We start from the raw sequence: 18,967 nt of genomic DNA on the forward strand, positions 1-18,967 counted from the left end.
AATTTGGAGGCAGGAAAAATAAAATGTATATATACGTTTGGGGCGCTAACAGTAAGAACGTATATATACGTTTGGACCGTTTACGGGTGAAACTGTTCAAACGTAGATCTAAGCTTTATTTTTCCTGCTTCCAAATATGGCACAATTGGCATGAGATGCATGGTCAGTATAGAATGGGTCTTAACACTCGGTGTGTGTGGGACCACTTAGTACATTGTCTGAGCACCAGTTCAATTGAGTGCCAGCTAGAGCAAATAGCGTGGCAAACACCAGGGATTCACCAATGTCATGTCTTATTAACACTCCCCTTTTAACCCCTTCAGGGTCCAAGGCCAAAATCTGAAGTGGTGCCCCAGTGTCCAAGAATTTAAAAAAAAAAAATTTTATTTTTTCTTATGAAATGGTAGAGAATCTTTTTCTGAAGGTAATAAAACAAAAAGTATGAAATTTGATGGAAAATTGACGAAATTATGCTCTCGCGAATTTTAATGTGTCAGCGATATTTATGAATCGGCGATTTTGCCGACTTTGACTCCCATTTTAGGTCAATTACATTATTCCAGTCGACCAAATTCTTAGCTATTTCACTAGTATTACTTATATTCTATCGATTGAGCACAAGAAATCACCAAGTCAACTGTTTCAACTACAAAATAAAGTGATCGGAAATTGGTAATTTGGCCAATTTAACACAAAGTTCAAAATATTCCAGTTTCAAAATAGGGTCCAGAATAAACAATGTAGGTATTCCTGGCACTAAACTAACATTTCCTCTGTTCATTAGTTACATTTTGAGGCTTTACAAATGAATTCCATTTTGATTTTTTATTCACATAATGAATTTTTATTCACACCAAAAAATAGAAGATTTACTGTTATGCAATATTGTAATAATTGTATAAATATCATCAACACATTTGTGAATGTATATTAGACCCACCAGCTGGTGTGTATTAGACGTGTGAGGTCGTTTGTTTACTCTTGAACATCGGCAAAAATTTAACATTTCCGCTACTTTGAGCTCAGTTTCAAGCCATTTTCAGTGCTAAAACCAATCAAAATCATATCTATTTCTATAATATGTCTTCCATTCTATCAAATGAGACCAAGAAATCGGAAATATAACTATAAAAAACATATGAAAAAGCACTGCAAAGTCGCTGTTTTGATCGAAAATCATGGTCTCAGTTTTTTTCTCTCATTATACACAGTGTGCTGCAGGATTTGTTTTATGTGGTGCACACATACCACATAGATGTATTCTCTCATATCTAAGCCCAAATGTACTACTCACAGTTTATCAGAGTGAGCTGAGCTCATGATGTAGATCTACGATTTGGACCCTGAACGTAAAGCCGTAGATCTACGGGACGGACCCTGAAAGGGTTAAGAAGAAAGTGATGTTGACCCAGAGTTTAGTGGCTTTGAGATGGACGTGGCCACAGATGGTCGAGGAAATATCAAAAGCCTCTATAATAACCCATGTGCAGCATTTGTGCAACATCCTTTCATTTCTGATACCACTGGTAGTGTCATCCTGCCAGAATGTCCAATAACCTATGCCCTAAATAAAGAGAAATGATTCTGGAATGTGTAATATGTATTCGGCAAGCTGGCCGGCTGGCTGGCTGACTGACTGTGGCTGTCTCTCTATCTGTATCTGTCTCTGTTTATCTGTCTGTCTATATCTCTGTCTCTGTCTCTCACAGGTACACATAAGTACAGTTATTATACATAGTGTAAATTACCTAGGATAACCCAAAAATTCCAGGCAAAGTGCTATACAGTGCTTGTAGATATAAGGCATAATAAGCATGACGCAAGTAATACACATTTTCACTTGCTTGGGAATCAGGGAGCCGTTCATATACCTGTTGGTTATGAGCCGCTCCCTCAGACAGACACACAAGCAGACGGAAAGAGAGAGAGACACAGGGAGACAGAAAGACAGATAAGCAGAGCTAAACAGACAGACAGAGAAACAGACATATTAGTGTGTAACAGTAAAAACAAATAAAGCCAGGGTTCCATGGAGTGGTGCACATTCATCATGTGTCACTGCACTGTCAGCAGTTTACTGACACTTGTCAACACCATGCTTCAAGGAGTTTCATATATACACCAGCATGTCTAAAACATTGCTGAGACCTATAAATACTTTGTATATATTTCTAGACAATAGTCAATGACCAAGGCAGGTGAAAATGTTCACCTGTCGGTATGATTGTGACTATTTGAGTACTATTTCAGTACCTAATATTAGTGTCAGAACAAAAACTGGCAATGAAATCACAAGAACATAAATATTACATAAATTAAAATAAAAATGAGAAAAAAAGGTATATCAGCAGCACTTCTACAAGCAGCAGGACTCAGCGTTACCATCAGGTGAGCATCCAGCGCCAACTTTGCGGGCTTAAATCCCGGTAAGTACTGACCCTAAAAAATTTTTTTTATCCTATTACACGTAGAAAAATTCACTCTTCATTTAAAAAAAAATAATTTTTTTTTTAAATGAAGAGCACTGCACAAGTGAACATAGATTTAAGATTGGACAGTTTAAGGGTTAAATTGGGATTTTATTATTCATTCTTCTTATGAATGTGTAGCTTGCAACTTCCTGTGTATATATATACATACCAGTGATGCAGTCGGATCACAGTAAGCAGGTACATCACATTATGAAAAACAACCACTATGAAAAAGTTTTGAAATTCCAAGCACTTTCAGCATTTCTCACATTTTTAAGGACCTGTAAAAAAAAAAAACAGAACAGCAGGCTTATAAGACTGAGATATCACCTCGCATACAACATTACACCCATCCCATTTTGATGCAGGTGAGATGGTTGAAGACTTGTCAAACATAGCTTAAATTTATCTCCGATTTTATTAATTATAAATGAATCTAATTTGTTAGGTAGTAGGTTGGTAGACAGCAACCACCCAGGGAGGTACTACCGTCCTGCCAAGTGAGTGTAAAACGGAAGCCTGTAATTTTTTTACACGATGGTAGGATTGCTGGTGTCTCTTTTCTGTCTCATAAACATGCAAGATTTCAGGTACATCTTGCTACTTCTACTTACACTTAGGGCACACTACACATACATGTACAAACATATATATACATACCTCTCTGAGTTTTCTTCTATTTTCTTTCTAGTTCTTGTTCTTGTTTATTTCCTCTTATCTCCATGGGGAAGTGGAACAGAATTCTTCCTCCATAAGCTATGCGTGTTGTAAGAGGCGACTAAAATGCCGGGAGCAAGGGGCTAGTAACCCCTCCTCCCGTATAAATTACTAAATTTAAAAAGAGAAACTTTTGTTTTTCTTTTTGGGCCACCCTGCTTTGGTGGGATACGGCCGGTTTGTTGAAAGAAGAAAGAGAAGAATCTAATTTGGTTTAGGGTTATACAAATTAGATTCATTTATAATTAATAAAATTTGGGAAGAATTTAAGCTATGTTTGACGAGTCCTTGACCTTCCCAACTGCATCATAATGGGACGGTTATAATATTATATGTGAGGTGATATCTCAGTCTTGTAAGTCTTCTGCTGTTCTGTTTTACAGGTCCTTTATAATGTGAGAAATCATGAAAACACTTGGAATTTCACCATTTTTTCACAGTAGTTGTTTTACATACATACCAGTATATATTTTCTTCTTGTCTGGACAGATAAGCACACTAAATTACATGCAGTATTTGTATCACAGGCGTAGGTGTTTTGGAGGGTCCCCTCTATGCTGTTGGTGGTCATGATGGTTGGAGTTACCTCAATACTGTGGAAAGATGGGATCCACAAGCACGGCAGTGGAGTTATGTTGCACCCATGGCTTCTTCAAGATCAACCGTAGGAGTAGCTGTTCTCAATGGAAGGTGCAGTCCCTGCATTGTCAAATATATTATACTTTAAATTTCTCAATGTAGTATTTTTCTTAGGGTTGTATCTTTAAAACTAAATTTGATTCTCTTGAGCTGGAAAAAATTCAAAACACAAAGTATAGACTAATTGTCAATGCATACACTGCAGCAGGAAAAGTTTAAAGTGTTAATACCCAAATAATAGTTTTTTCCTTTGGTCACACACTCTGTAGCCATATGGTAACCTGCCCAATCTTAACCTTCTCCTTGTAATGAAAAGTGTATCTAATTTTTTCTCTTTCATATTGTGATGAATGGGTTTGAAAACCGACAAGTGTTAAAAAAAAATAAATCATCATTTAGATATAAACCAATGAGAGCTTCACTTTAGAAGTCATATACTTCAAAGTAAACAGAGAGCTAAGGAGGCCTAAAACCTTTTTCTGTAGTGTGTGCTGGGTATGATATAATATCTCCTGCCAGTCTAAAGATGTTAAGAGGAAAGAAAGAAAGTTTATTGTATATACTGTACATATAAAAAAACAGGATGTCTTAGATTAGTAATAAGATACCCAGTGGTAGAGGAAGTCATATTTAATATAGTGAAATAAGCACAAGAAAATATCTTCTACACTTTGATTTTAGCACTACTTTGAAGATTTTGAAAAACCAAAAACTTGCTTTATAGATTAACATATTACTCAAAAAATTTATTGAAGCAGGATGTTATAGGCCTTTGTTTTTGTGAAGTGACAAAGACTGTTATTAATCACTGAATATACTGTATCTTCAGATTGTATGCAGTGGGAGGAAGAGACGGATCATCATGCTTACGAACTGTTGAGTGTTATGATCCTCATACCAATAAGTGGACCCCTTGTGCACCCATGGCCAGAAGAAGAGGTGGTGTTGGAGTTGGGGTAGTTAACGGCTTCCTTTATGCTGTTGGTGGTCATGATGCACCAGCATCCAACCCATGTGCTTCCAGATTTGACTGTGTTGAAAGGTGATAATTATTTACATATAATACAGTAACTCCGTGGGGAAATGGAAAGAATCCTTCCTCCGTAAGCTATGCATGTTGTAAGAAGTGACTAAAATACTGCATAAATTACTAAATGTAAAAAAAAAGAAAAACTTTTATTGCTTCTTTTTTGGGTCACCCTGCCTCGGTGGGAAATGGCCAGTGTGTTTAAAAAACAAATAATGTAGTAAGCTGCAAGAAAACAACATTTACTCACTTCATATATAAATATACACATACTTATGATATAAGTACAGTGGAACCTCGAGTTTCAGCCTCCCCAAGTTTTGGCCGTTTTGAGTTTCGGTCACTTTTTTTTGCTAAATTTTGTCTTGAGTTTCGAACAGTGCCTTGAATTTCAGCGCCATACCAGACCTGTCTACATGCCCACACCTGCCCGCGCCCCACACAAAGCATTCCACACTTTTGTTGCGAGCCAGTCTGGCTTTGTTTCTGCACTTTCATCCGAGCATTTCACAATAATCCATTGTATTTTTGTGCTTGTTGATTGAGTGCGACTGCTGCATATTTAACCATGGGCCCAAAGAAACTTCTTAGTGCCAGCCCTTTGGTAAAGAAAGTGAGAAACATGATAGAATTTAAGAAAGAAATTGCAGCAAAGTACAAAATTGGAGGAGGAAGAGAGAAGGGAGAATGTGCCTTCTTCAGTGATTCTACGATATGTAAATACTAAAGCAGCAGGAGTCAATAAAGGCTATACGCCAGCCAGTGATAAGGTGTAGCATTAACAGTGTAGCAAGTAAGTTAAGCGATTAAGCGACAGAAGAAGGACACAAAACTAACTCCTCTAGTGTTATTGGAGGTATATAGGGCCACTGACAACACTGCCGCTGCCACCGCCGCTGCCATGGCCACCACTATATGGCTTATGTTGCCAGTGGCCCTGATAACCCAACAACAACAACACCACCACTACCAACACTCGTGACATACGAAATGACATATTTTATTCATTCTAGAGTATATATCATGTTTCTATGTTATTAATATTGTTTATTATGTCTTACTAGATTAATTGTGATAGATAAATAAGCCGTAGAGTTGATATTAGCGTTATATTGAAGGAGTAACTTTTCCTGTCTCCAAACAAACTCTCCTCCTCCCTCTCTTCCATAAGCCAACAAGAGTCTTCAATATAGGTATGTAATTTTTTTTTTTTTTTTTTTCAACAAGTAGGTCGTCTCCCACCGAGGCAGGGTGACCCAAAAAAAAAGAAAGAAAATCCCCAAAAAGAAAATACTTTCATCATCATTCAACACTTTCACCACACTCACACATTATCACTGCTTTTGCAGAGGTGCTCAAAATACAACAGTTTAGAAGCATATACGTATAGAGATACACAACATATCCCTCCAAACTGCCAATATCCCAAACCCCTCCTTTAAAGTGCAGGCATTGTACTTCCCATTTCCAGGACTCAAGTCCGACTATATGAAAATAACCGGTTTCCCTGAATCCCTTCACTAGATATTACCCTGCTCACACTCCAACAGATCGTCAGGTCCCAAGTATCATTCGTCTCCATTCACTCCTATCTAACACGCTCATGCACGCTTGCTGGAAGTCCAAGCCCCTCACCCACAAAACCTCCTTTACCCCCTCTTTCCAACCCTTTCGAGGACGACCCCTACCCCTCTTTCCTTCCCCTATAGATTTATATGCTTTCCATGTCATTCTACTTTGATCCATTCTCTCTAAATGACCAAACCACCTCAACAACCCCTCTTCTGCCCTCTGACTAATGCTTTTATTAACTCCACACCTTCTCCTAATTTCCACACTCCGAATTTTCTGCATAATATTTACACCACACATTGCCCTTAGACAGGACATCTCCACTGCCTCCAACCGTCTCCTCGCTGCTGCATTTACCACCCAAGCTTCACATCCATATAAGAGTGTTGGTACTACTATACTTTCATACATTCCCTTCTTTGCCTCCATAGATAACGTTTTTTGACTCCACATATACCTCAACGCACCACTCACCTTTTTTCCCTCATCAATTCTATGATTAACCTCATCCTTCATAAATCCATCCGCCGACACGTCAACTCCTAAGTATCTGAAAACATTCACTTCTTCCATACTCCTCCTCCCCAATTTGATATCCAATTTTTCTTTATCTAAATCATTTGATACCCTCATCACCTTACTCTTTTCTATGTTCACTTTCAACTTTCTACCTTTACACACATTCTATGTAATGTTTATATTTATTTCTCATTGTTTTCTGTATGTAAAACTATATTTATTCTTTAAAAAATTTATTTTTTGTGAATATGTTTGGGTGTCTAGAACGGATTAATTGGACTTACATTATTTCTTATGGGAAATATTGCTTTGACTTTCAAACAGTTTTGAGTTTTGGCTGAGCTTCTGGAACGGATTACGGTCGAAACTCGAGGTTCCACTGTATGAGTATATTTAGGTATGAATGGAATATACATTTTTTGCTTTGGAATATTTATTGCCTGATTTATGGTAGAATGATGTCTAGATACCAGGGTGAGATGCTGACAAAAATAGAGTATATGTATGCAGAATAAACTTTTATTGGGACAACATTTTGCTTTACTAAAAGCTATAAGACTTGGTAAAGTTTTTTACAGTTGATATAATAAAAGCTTGCTTTTCATACATCTTTTATTCCATGGTGGTGTCTGTTCTCTCTTTGTATCTGTTAGGTTTTTTAATTTCTTTTATCTTTTAATACATGTGATAATGCAGTGTTTTGGTCCAACTTGGAATATAAAGACCACGATAGACCAGAATGTCTAAAGTTTCACCTCTAAGTGTGGGTTATATGTGAATTATTCCAGCTATGGTATTCTGAATTATTCTAATGCAGTGGACCCCCAGATATAGTAGTTGTCGGATTTCGTAATATTCGGTAATCGTAAAGTTTTTTCATCAAAATATTGGCTTGGTGATTGTCATTTAGCTCAGTAATAGTCATTCATCCCAAACGCGTCCAAGCGGCCCCGACACACCATTTACAGTCAGTGTGCCATTGTTTATCAGCCAGTGAGCACGACCCTATGCGTTCATACGATACATTACGTAATATTCCATTCGTTTTACTGCTTGCAACTGTTTAATAAGCCACCATGGGCCAAAAGAATGCTCCTAGTGCCAGCCCTTTGGTAAAGAAGGTGATAAACACTATAGAATTCAAGAAAGAACACACCAGCCAGGGTACTTCCCCACACACCAGACAGGGTACTTCCCCATACACACAATTTGATTTGAGTGGGACTTGCGCATGAGTGAATAGAATTCTCAAAGCTTATTGCTTGGGGTGAAGGGCCTGCCTAGTATGGGCCAACAGGTCTGCTGCAATGTTCCTGCTTTCTTATGTACACCAGCCAGGGTATTCCCCCACACACACACCAGCCAGGGTACTCTCCTACACACACACCAGCCAGGGTACTTCCCCACACACACCAGCCAGGGCACTTCCCCATACACCAGCCAGGGTACTTCCCCACACACAAGATTTGATTTGAGTGGGACTTGCCCATGAGTGAATAGAATTTTTTTTTTTTTTAACAAATCGGCTGTCTCCCATCGAGGCAGGGTGACCCAAAAAGAAGGCAAATCACCAAAAAGAAAATACTTTCATCATCATTCAACTCTTTCACCTCACTCACACATAATCACTGTTTTTGCAGAGGTGCTCAGAACACAACAGCTTAGAAGCATATACGTATAAAGATACACAACATATCCCTCCAAACTGTCAATATCCCGAACCCCCCCTTTAGAGTGCAGGCATTGTACTTCCCATTTTCAGGACTCAAGTCCGGCTATATAAAAATAACCGGATATAAAAATAACCGGATATAAAAATAACCAGATGTAAAATGACAGGATATAAAAATAACCGGATATAAAAATAACCGGATATAAAAATACCCGGATATAAAAATAACCGGAATATAAAAATAACCGGTTGCTATCTATTTCCCTGAATCCCTTCATTAAGTATTACCCTGCTCACACTCCAACAGATCGTCAGGTCCCAAATACCATTCGTCTCCATTCACTCCTATCGAACACACTCACGCACGCCTGCTGGAAGTCCAAGCCCCATGCCCACAAAACCTCCCTTACCTCTTTCTTCCAACCTTTCCGAGGACGACCCCTACCGCGCCTTCCTTTCCCTACAGATTCAATTGCTCTCCATGTCATTCTACTTTGATCCATTCTTTCTAAATGATCAAACCACCTCAACAACCCCTCTTCAGCCCTCTGACTAATACTTTTATTAACTCCACACCTTCTCCTAATTTCCACACTCCAAATTTTCTGCATAATATTTACACCACACATTGTCCTTAGACAGGACATCTCCACTGCCTCCAACCGCCTCCTTGCTGCTGCATTCACAACCCAAGCTTCACACCCATATAAGAGTGTTGGTACTACTATACTTTCATACATTCCCTTCTTTGCCTCCATAGATAATGTTTTTTTGTCTCCACGTATACCTCAATGCACCACTCACCTTTTTTCCCTCATCAGTTCTATGATTAACCTCATCCTTCATAAATCCATCCGCCGACACGTCAACTTCCAAGTATCTGAAAACATTCACTTCTTCCATACTCCTCTTCCCCAATTTGATATCCAATTTTTCTTTATCTAAATCATTCGATACCCTCATCACCTTACTCTTTTCTATGTTCATTTTCAACTTTCTACCTTTACACACACTCCCAAACTCGTCCACTAACCTTTGCAATTTTTCTTTAGAATCTCCCATAAGCACAGTATCATCAGCAAAAAGCAACTGTGTCAATTCCCATTTTGTATTTGATTCCCCATAATTTAATCCCACCCCTCTCCCGAACACCCTAGCATTTACTTCTTTTACAACCCCATCTATAAATATATTAAACAACCATGGTGACATTACACATCCCTGTCTAAGACCTACTTTTACCAGGAAGTAGTCTCCCTCTCTTCTACACACCCTAACCTGAGCCTCACTATCCTCATATTCCATATACTTGCAACATCTGCCACATTGCTCCCTTATCCACTCTATCAAAGCTTATTGTTTGGGGAGCATTGAAAATTGGGTTGGGTTGAAAAGTGGAATGGTTTGTGAAGGTCCTGCCTAGTATGGACCAACAGGCCTGCTGTAGTGTTCCTGCTTTCTTATGTTCTTATGTACACCAGCTGAGGAAATTACTTCAGAGGAGGAGAAAGAGAGAGGGAAGAAGGTGCCTTCTTCAAAGATTAAGGACATTTGTGCAAAGTGGAGTGAGGTGCAAACATTTGTAGAGGAACATCACCCTAACCCTCTCCCATCTTCCATACACCAATAAGAGTCTTCAGCAAAGGTAAGTGTGATATTATTGTTTTATACTCGATTTCTCATTCTTTTCTGTATGTAAATCTATATTTAATCTATAAAAAATAATTTTTCTTAATACTTTTGGGTGTCTGGAACGGATTAATTGGATTTACATTATTTCTTATGGGGAAAATGAATTCGGATATTGTCAAATTCAGCTTTAGTCACACTCTCTGGAACGGATTAATTACAGTAACCGTGGGTCCACTGTATAATGAGATTTGCAGATACGAAGTAATGAGTCTTTATTGTGGAATTTAATGAGAAGTTATAGACTAAAGCATTATAGCATAAATTGTCAGAATTCTTGCATGACATAAAAAGTGACTACAGGTATGAAAAAGTTAGTAGTAAGAAAAAGGTGGATAAACAGATAATCATATTTTGTAAGCATTTCATATACTCTTATTAGTGAAATAAAGTTAAATAGCAAAATGATAATAAGTAATCTGAAATGTTAATATTTATGGGTAAAATTATAAAGGAATAGGAGTGTTAGTATTGGGATATTTTGAATCCTTGAAAGGGTGGTAAATCTTTTTTATGAAGATTTAAAATTAAATTTAGAGCATTGTTTTTCTCCCATATAAACTCAAGAGTAAATTGCTGTTTTTCAGATATGATCCTGCAACAGACACCTGGACTCAAGTAGCTTGTTTAAGCATTGGCTGTGATAGTGCAGGAGTGAGTCTCCTGGGTGATTGCTTGTTTTGTGTTGGGGGTTATGATGGCCAAACTTACCTAAATCTTGTACATGCTTATGACCCTCAAACTAATGAATGGACACAGGTAAGAATCACAAGATTTTTTGGACATTTATTTATTCTTAAAAAACTGTAGCATAGTTTTGTATTAGTTTAGCAGTTTTAAATAATATAATTTATTCTGTATTGAGTACTCATCTGTTTGTGGTAGGAGGAATTCAAAAATAATTTACTAATGGCTAATATCTAGATCATCACATGTTTTACCTGTAATGTAAAGGCAATATTTGCATCACATAGAATTGCATGTATAGAGAGCATGTATAGTTCCTTTATATAAAGGGAAGGGGGACAAAAGAGATTGTAAAAATTATAGGGGAATAAGTTTACCAAGTATGGTAGGTAAAACACAGGCAACATTTAGGCAACTTTATTCCGAAATGTTTCGCCTACACAGTAGGCTTCTTCAGTCGAGTACAGAAAGCAGGCAGGAGCAGTAGAGATGTGAAGATGATGTAATCAGTCCATCACCCTTGAAGTCGTAGATTTGAGGTTGTCAGTCCCTCAGCCTGGAGAAGATCTGTTCCAAAGTCTGGAACTAACTGAAGATCAAGCGACAGTGTTGAGACTTAAATACTGTTGGAAGGAGAGCTGCAGAGTAGTAGTAGTAGTAGTGAGAATGTAGACACTGAGAGGTCACGTCCCTCTCAGATTCTCAAGTGAGAATTGTTTGATCTGAGAGGGACGTGACCTCTCAGTGTCTACATTCTCACTGCTACTACTACTACTACTTTGCACCTCTCCTTCCAACAGTATTTAAGTCTCAACACTGTCGCTTGATCTTCAGTTAGTTTCAGACTTTGGAACAGAACTTCTCCAGGCTGAGGGACTGACAACCTCAAATCTATGACTTCAAGGGTGATGGACTGATTACATCGTCTTCACATCTCTACTGCTCCTGCCTGCTTTATGTACTCGACTGAAGAAGCCTACTGTGTAGGCGAAATGTTTCAGAATAAAGTTGCCTAAATGTTGCCTATATGTCTTACCTACCAACCTGTCGGTATTGTATACCATTTTGATATTTACCAAGTATACCAGGAAAAGTGTACGGTAGGATTATTGTTGAAAGAATTAGAGGTAAGACAGAGAGTAGGATTGCAGATGAGCAAGGAGGCTTTAGAGTGGGTAGGGGATGTGTAGATCAAGTGTTTACATTGAAGCATATATATTTTATTTTTCAACAAGTCAGCTGTCTCCCACCAAGGCAGGGTGACCCAAAAAGAAAGAAAATCCCCAAAAAGAAAATACTTTCATCATCATTCAACACTTTCACCTCACTCACACATAATCAATGTTTTTGCATAGGTGTTCAGAATACAACAGTTTAGAAGCATATACGTATAAAGATACACAACATATCCCTCCAAACTGCCAGTATCCCAAACCCCTCCTTTAAAGTGCGGGCATTGTACTTCCCATTTCCAGGACTCAAGTCCGGCTATATAAAAATAACCGGTTTCCCTGAATCCCTTCACTAAATATTACCCTGCTCACACTCCAACAGCTTGTCAGGTCCCAAATACAATTTGTCTCCATTCACTCCTATCTAACACGCTCATGCACGCTTGCTGGAAGTCCAAGCCCCTTGCCCACAAAACCTCCTTTACCCGCTCCCTCCAACCTTTTCGAGGACAACCCCTACCTGGCCTTCCTTCCCCTACAGATTTATATGCTCTTCATGTCATTCTACTTTGATCCATTCTCTCTAAATGACCAAACCACCTCAACAACCCCTCTGACTAATACTTTTATTAACTCCACACCTTCTCCTAATTTCCACACTCCAAATTTTCTGCATTATATTCACACCGTACATTGCCCTTAGACAAGACATCTCCACTGCCTTGAACCACCTCCTCGCCGCAGCATTTACAACCCAAGCTTCACACCCATATAAGAGTGTTGGTACTACTATACTTTCATACATTCCCTTCTTTGCCTCCATAGATAACGTTTTTTGTCTCCACATGTACCTAAACGCGCCACTCGCCTTTTTACCTTTATCAATTTTATGATTAACATCATTCTTCATAAATCCATCCGCTGATACGTCAACTCCCAAATATCTGAAAACATTCACTTCTTCCATACTCCACCTCCCCAATATGATATCCATTTTTTCTTTATCTAAATCATTTGATACCCTCATCACCTTACTCTTTTCTATGTTCACTTTCGACTTTCTACCTTTACACACACTCCCGAACTCGTCCACTAACCATTGCAATTTTTCTTTAGAATCTCCCGTAAGCACAGTATAATCAGCAAAAAGTAATTGTGTCAATTCCCATTTTGTATTTGATTCCCCATGATTTAATCCCATCCCTCTCTCGAACACCCTAGCATTTACTTCTTTTATAACCCCATCTATAAATATATTAAACAACCATGGTGACATTACACATCCCTGTCTAAGATCTACTTTTACCAGGGAGTAGTCTCCCTCTCTTCTACACACCCTAACCTGAACCTTACTATCCTCATAAAAACTCTTTACAACATTTAGTAACTTACCACCTATTCCATATACGTACTTGTAACATCTGCCACATTGCTCCCCTATCCAATATATAATATGCCTTTTCTAAATCCATAAATGCAGTAAAAACTTCCCTACCTTTATCTAAATACTGTTCACATATATGCTTCAATGTAAACACTTGATCTACACATCCTCTACCCACTCTAAAACCTCCTTGCTCATCCGCAGTCCTACATTCTGTCTTGCCTCTAATTCTTTCAATAATAACCCTACCGTGCACTTTCCCTGGTATACTCAGTAAACTTATTCCTGTATAATTTTTACAATTTCTTTTGTCCCCCTTCCCTTTATATAAAGGGACTATACATGCTCTCTGCCAATCCCTAGGTACCTTCCCTTCTTTCATACATTTATTAAACAAAAATACCAACCACTCCAAAACTATATCCCCACCCCCTGCTTTTAACATTTCTGTCATGATCCAGTCAGTTCCAGCTGCTTTACCCTCTTTCATTCTACGTAATGCCTCACACACCTCCCCAGCACTCACATCCTGCTCTTCTTCACTCCTACAAGATGGTATACCTCCCTGGCCAGTGCATGAAATTACCGCCTCCCTTTCTTCGTTGACATTTAACCCTTTCAGGGTCAACAGGCCCTCTCGGAGACTTGTTCTCAGGGTTGCCCAAATTTAAAAAAAAAAAAAAAATTTTCTTATGAAAAGATAGAGAATCTTTTCCCGATCATAATGACACCAAAAGTATGAAATTTGATGGAAAACTTACGGAATTATGCTCTCGCGAAGTTAGCAGTCTCGATGATGTTTACGCATTGACGATTTTGCCCACTTTGAACCCTATTTTCGGCCAATTCCAGTGTACTAGTCGACAAAAATCGTAACTATTTCGCTGGAACTCCATTTTTTCTATCGAATGAGTACAAGAAACCACCCATTTACCGATTTCAACTATCCAATACAGTGGTCAGAATTTATCAATTTTGCCAATTTCACACAAATTTCAAAAGATTCCAATTTCCGAATAGGGTCCAGAATAAACAAGAAAGACATTCCTAGCACTAATATAACATTTCCTCTGTTCATTAGTCATGTCCCCATGCCCCTCTTACATTCTTTTGCTTTCCACTTTGAATTTTTACTCTCACAAAAAATAGAAGATTTACTGTTATGCAGACTACTGCATTAGTGTAGAAATGATATAAATAATATCAGCGCACTTGTGAAAGAATTTTAGACTCGCCAGTTGACGTGTAATGGATGCAGAGCATGATTTGTTTACTTTTGAACTTTGGTAAAAATCGAACATTTCTGCTACTTTGAGCTCAATTTCAAGGTACTTTTCATTGTAAAACCAGTCAATATCATCTCAATTTCTGTAATATGTCTTCCATTCTATAAAGTGAAACCAGGAAAACTAGAATACAACAATAAATACCATACGAAAATACAGTGCAAAGTCGCTGTTTTAATCCAAAAACACGGTCAAAGGATTTTTTTTCTCATTACGCAGTGTACTGCAGGATTTTTTTTATGCCACCCACACTGACCACATAGACCCATTCTTTCATATGTAGGCCTACCCGCTTTCTCTCATTAGATTTGAGGGCGCTGAATTTAGGCATACTAATACATCAAAAACCCTGGTGTGTAAGTGTTAGTAACACGTTAGTAACAACAGGTGAAGATCCACTTAGGTCTTCTTACACACATATAAATATAAGGCAAAAAAGTTCTATAATGCTTTATCTGGTTTTATTCAGTATAATACTAAGCTTATAGTCACTTAGTAATTTAAATAATTGATAAAATTTAGGTATACCTTTTCTTATAAATTCATATGTACACAATCTCTGTAATTTCATAATCAAAGTCAAGATCAATGAATCACTAGATAGGGTGCCTTTACCACCTCCTCAGTCAATCATATACACTACAGCTAGAACTGGTTAGAGACTATCACGAGACTTTAATAGTTGGAGAACTCAGACATGGGGTATTGCTTCACTTAAATGGCTGACTGCACAGACGCAACCCGTCAAGTATTCCGAGACTGAAGTAATCCAAGCAACCTTGGTTGAACCTAGGAATCCTGGTTCAAAGGTTCTCCTGAGGCTTGCAACAAGAGAATAAGGGAGCTCCGTGGCTTGGTGCTTTCTCTACCGGAGGAGAGAATGAACTGCCATGAGTAAAACTCCCTAGCTTGACGTCACCTCGGAATGAGTGAGTTTGTGAAGCATAAACGACCACAAGGCAATTTGACATATAAACACAAAACATCCTACAAAATAAATCAATAATTCATGGCCAGATAATATTATAAAACTAGGAGTCTTTATTTTAGCTACGAATAAAGGTACCAGTAATATAATACTAAGTGAAAAATCCGTAATTACACACTAATCAATTGATCCTTCTTGAATTATGCACAAAGGGCGTAACACTCCTCCCGTACGACTGACTGTCGCACCAATAGACTTCAACTCATACCAGGCACACAATGCCTCCATTCTATACTATATATCCAGGCAATTGCAAAGACAACGTCCTTCAGAGTAAAAAAGATTTTTCAGGGTCACCATGAAGCAGGAGTCAGGAAACGAAATTTTAAACTTTGCTCCATCTCTTAGAGGCAAACACACAGTAGTTGACCTCTGGCGATGTCAGAAGCTGAGGACGTCATGGGAACACAACAGGAGACATGGCCAAAGCAGTGTATATTCTCAGCTTCTGCCAGACTGGCCTCCTGGATCTCAACTCCATAAGGACTCCTATTTTTGTTACAGCAATCTTCTTACTGTTGATGGCAAAAGTCAAAATATTAAACACAAAACCAATATTAATTATTTGGAAAGAAAAAAAAAAGAAAAAGGGAATATCTGACTTATCTTTAAGGGCGGGACAGAGCGTCAGCAATTACGTTATCCTGGCCACGTATGTGGTTAATACTTATTGAAAAGGGTTGAATTCGAAGAGCCCATCTCTGAATCCGGGCATTCTTCGACTTCATAGTATTAATAAAGGTCAAAGGGTTATGGTCTGAATTGACTGTGATTTTGTGGGGAGTAGTGTCCAGGTAAACTTCAAAGTACTCTAAAGATAACACTAAAGCTAAGGCTTCTTTCTCTACCATTGCATAATTTAACTGGTGGGACTTTAATTTGGCAGAAAAATAGCAAATAGGATGAAGAATATTAGAGGAGGATGAGGGTTGTAACAAGACTGCTCCCACAGCATAGCTACTGGCATCTACATGCAAAGAAAAGGGAACATCAAAATTTGGACTTTGTAATACTGGTGACGATTCAATTAATCGTTTCAATTTGCTAAAAGCCATGTCACATTCTGAGGTCCAGCAGAATTTAACTTTAGAACTGGTTAATTCAAACAGGGGAGCTGCCACCTGAGAGAAGTTGGGGCAGAACCGGCGGTAGTAGCCGGCCATCCCTAGAAATCTTTGTACTCCTTTTCTGTCCCGAGGTATAGGGAATTCTGAAAAGGCTTTGATTTTAGCATTAAGAGGAGCTACTGTTCCTTGGCCGATACTGAAGCCAAGGTATTTTATTCGGGCTTGCCCAAACTCACACTTGGCTAAATTAACCGTAAAATTGTATTCTTCTAATTTTTTCAGAAGTGCTTCTAGCCGAGACACATGCCGTCCCCACTCTTCACTTATCACTACTAAATCGTCCAAATAAGCTTCCACACCTTCCAGCTCATAAGTTAGACTATTTATCAGCCTCTGAAAGGTAGACGCCGCATTGCAGAGGCCGAAGGGCATAACTAAATAGTTAAATAGACTACCAGGAACAGTAAAAGACGATATCTCTTGGGCTCGTGTTGACAGTGGTACTTGGTAATAACCTCGTAACAGGTCTAGTCTACTCACATATTTAGCCCTGGAGACTTTATCTATTAAATCGTCCACCCTAGGTAGAGGATACCCATCTGGTAAGGTCACGGAGTTTACCTTCCGGTAATCTGTACACATACAGTAAGATCCATCTGCTTTAGCCACGAGGACACAGGGCGAAGCCCACGGACTTTTGCTGCATTCGATCAAACCGTGAGTTAACAGAAAATCTATTTCCTCTCTTAAGTGCCTTATTTTTCACTGGGCTCGTTCGATAAGGGGCTTGCTTGATTGGCAGAGCACCTTGTACATCCACATCATGTGTCCCCAGAGTGCAACGTTTGGGGTCGTCTCCGAATAAACTCGGATAAGCCATTAGCAACTCTTTAATCTTTCTAGCTTGGTCATCTCCTAAGTTACATAAAAACTGGTCCATAGTGCTCAACACTTCTGAATTTTTAAGACGCACTTCTACCCCTCTAGAACAATCTGTAAGGCATGTATCCTCTTCTTGTGGTAGAATGGAAGTAGTGGGCGATGTTCCCTCATAATACCTTTTCAACTGATTTACATGGTAGGCATGGTTGGACTTCTTTTTACCTGGAGTACGAACTAAGTAATTTACCTCACTCAGTTTCCTCACTATCTCCATGGGTCCTTCATACCTGGGCTGTAGCGTATGCCCAGGAACCAATTTTAGAGCTAAAACTTTATCCCCTACTTGAAAAGAACATAGAGCAGCCTTCTTATCGAAACGCTGCTTCATTTTAGTTTGAGCTTTTGCTATATTTTCTAAAGCCAGGCTCCTCGTGAAGGACAAGTGCTCTTGCATTAAAGATGGCGATAAATACAAAGGTGGATCGGCCCTTCTGGACCATACTTCCTGTAACACGGCCAATGGTCCTCATACCGCATGTCCATATATTAGCTCAAAGGGGCTGTACCCTAAACTTTCTTGCTCATTCTCCCTGATTGCGAGGAGGAGAAAAGGGATTCCCTCATCCCAATTCTTAGAGAACTGCTCACAATAAGCACGCATCATGAACTTTAAAGTTTGGCGAAATCTCTCTAAGGCCCCCTGGGTTTGAGGTCTAAAAGCAGTAGAGAGTAAGGGTCTAATACCGAGTCTAGATAATGCTTCTCGGAACACTTTGGAAGTAAAATTAGAGCCTTGGTCTGATTGAATTTCCCGAGGCAGGCCTACCTGGGAAAAGAATCGAATTAGAGCCCTTACTATAGCTCGAGCATTTATTTTTCTTAATGGAACAGCTTCAGGATACCTGGTGGCAGTATCCATTATAGTCAACAGGTATTGATTACCCAACCTGGTTTTAGGAAGGGGCCCCACACAATCGATTATCAAACAAGTAAAAGGTTCTCCTTCTACTGCAATAGGAATGAGGGGAGCAGGTGGCGGTGTCTGTGCTGGTTTACCTATTTTCTGGCAAATCGGGCAATTTCGAAGGTACTCTACCACCGTCTCTTTCATCTTGGGCCAGAAAAAATATCGAGACAACTTTCTCAGTGTCTTCCGTATCCCCAGATGTCCCCCCATTGGACTATTATGGGCCAC

At 38.9% G+C, this 18,967-nt stretch overlaps 1 protein-coding gene across 3 annotated transcripts in view; it reads left to right on the forward strand.

Moving 5' to 3' along the window:
• LOC128692035 (kelch-like protein 5) overlaps nt 1-18,967 on the forward strand; it is a 155,250-nt gene that overhangs the window by 118,734 nt on the left and 17,549 nt on the right. For all 3 annotated transcript variants that reach the window (XM_070085174.1, XM_070085176.1, XM_070085175.1), the window contains 3 exons: nt 3,716-3,878; nt 4,657-4,869; nt 10,894-11,065. In XM_070085174.1, the coding sequence (XP_069941275.1) occupies nt 3,716-3,878; nt 4,657-4,869; nt 10,894-11,065 (548 nt within the window). The remainder of the gene's footprint in view (nt 1-3,715; nt 3,879-4,656; nt 4,870-10,893; nt 11,066-18,967) is intronic.

The sequence above is a fragment of the Cherax quadricarinatus genome, chromosome 15 (genome assembly GCF_038502225.1).
Source record: "Cherax quadricarinatus isolate ZL_2023a chromosome 15, ASM3850222v1, whole genome shotgun sequence".
Lineage (NCBI taxonomy): Eukaryota > Metazoa > Arthropoda > Malacostraca > Decapoda > Parastacidae > Cherax > Cherax quadricarinatus.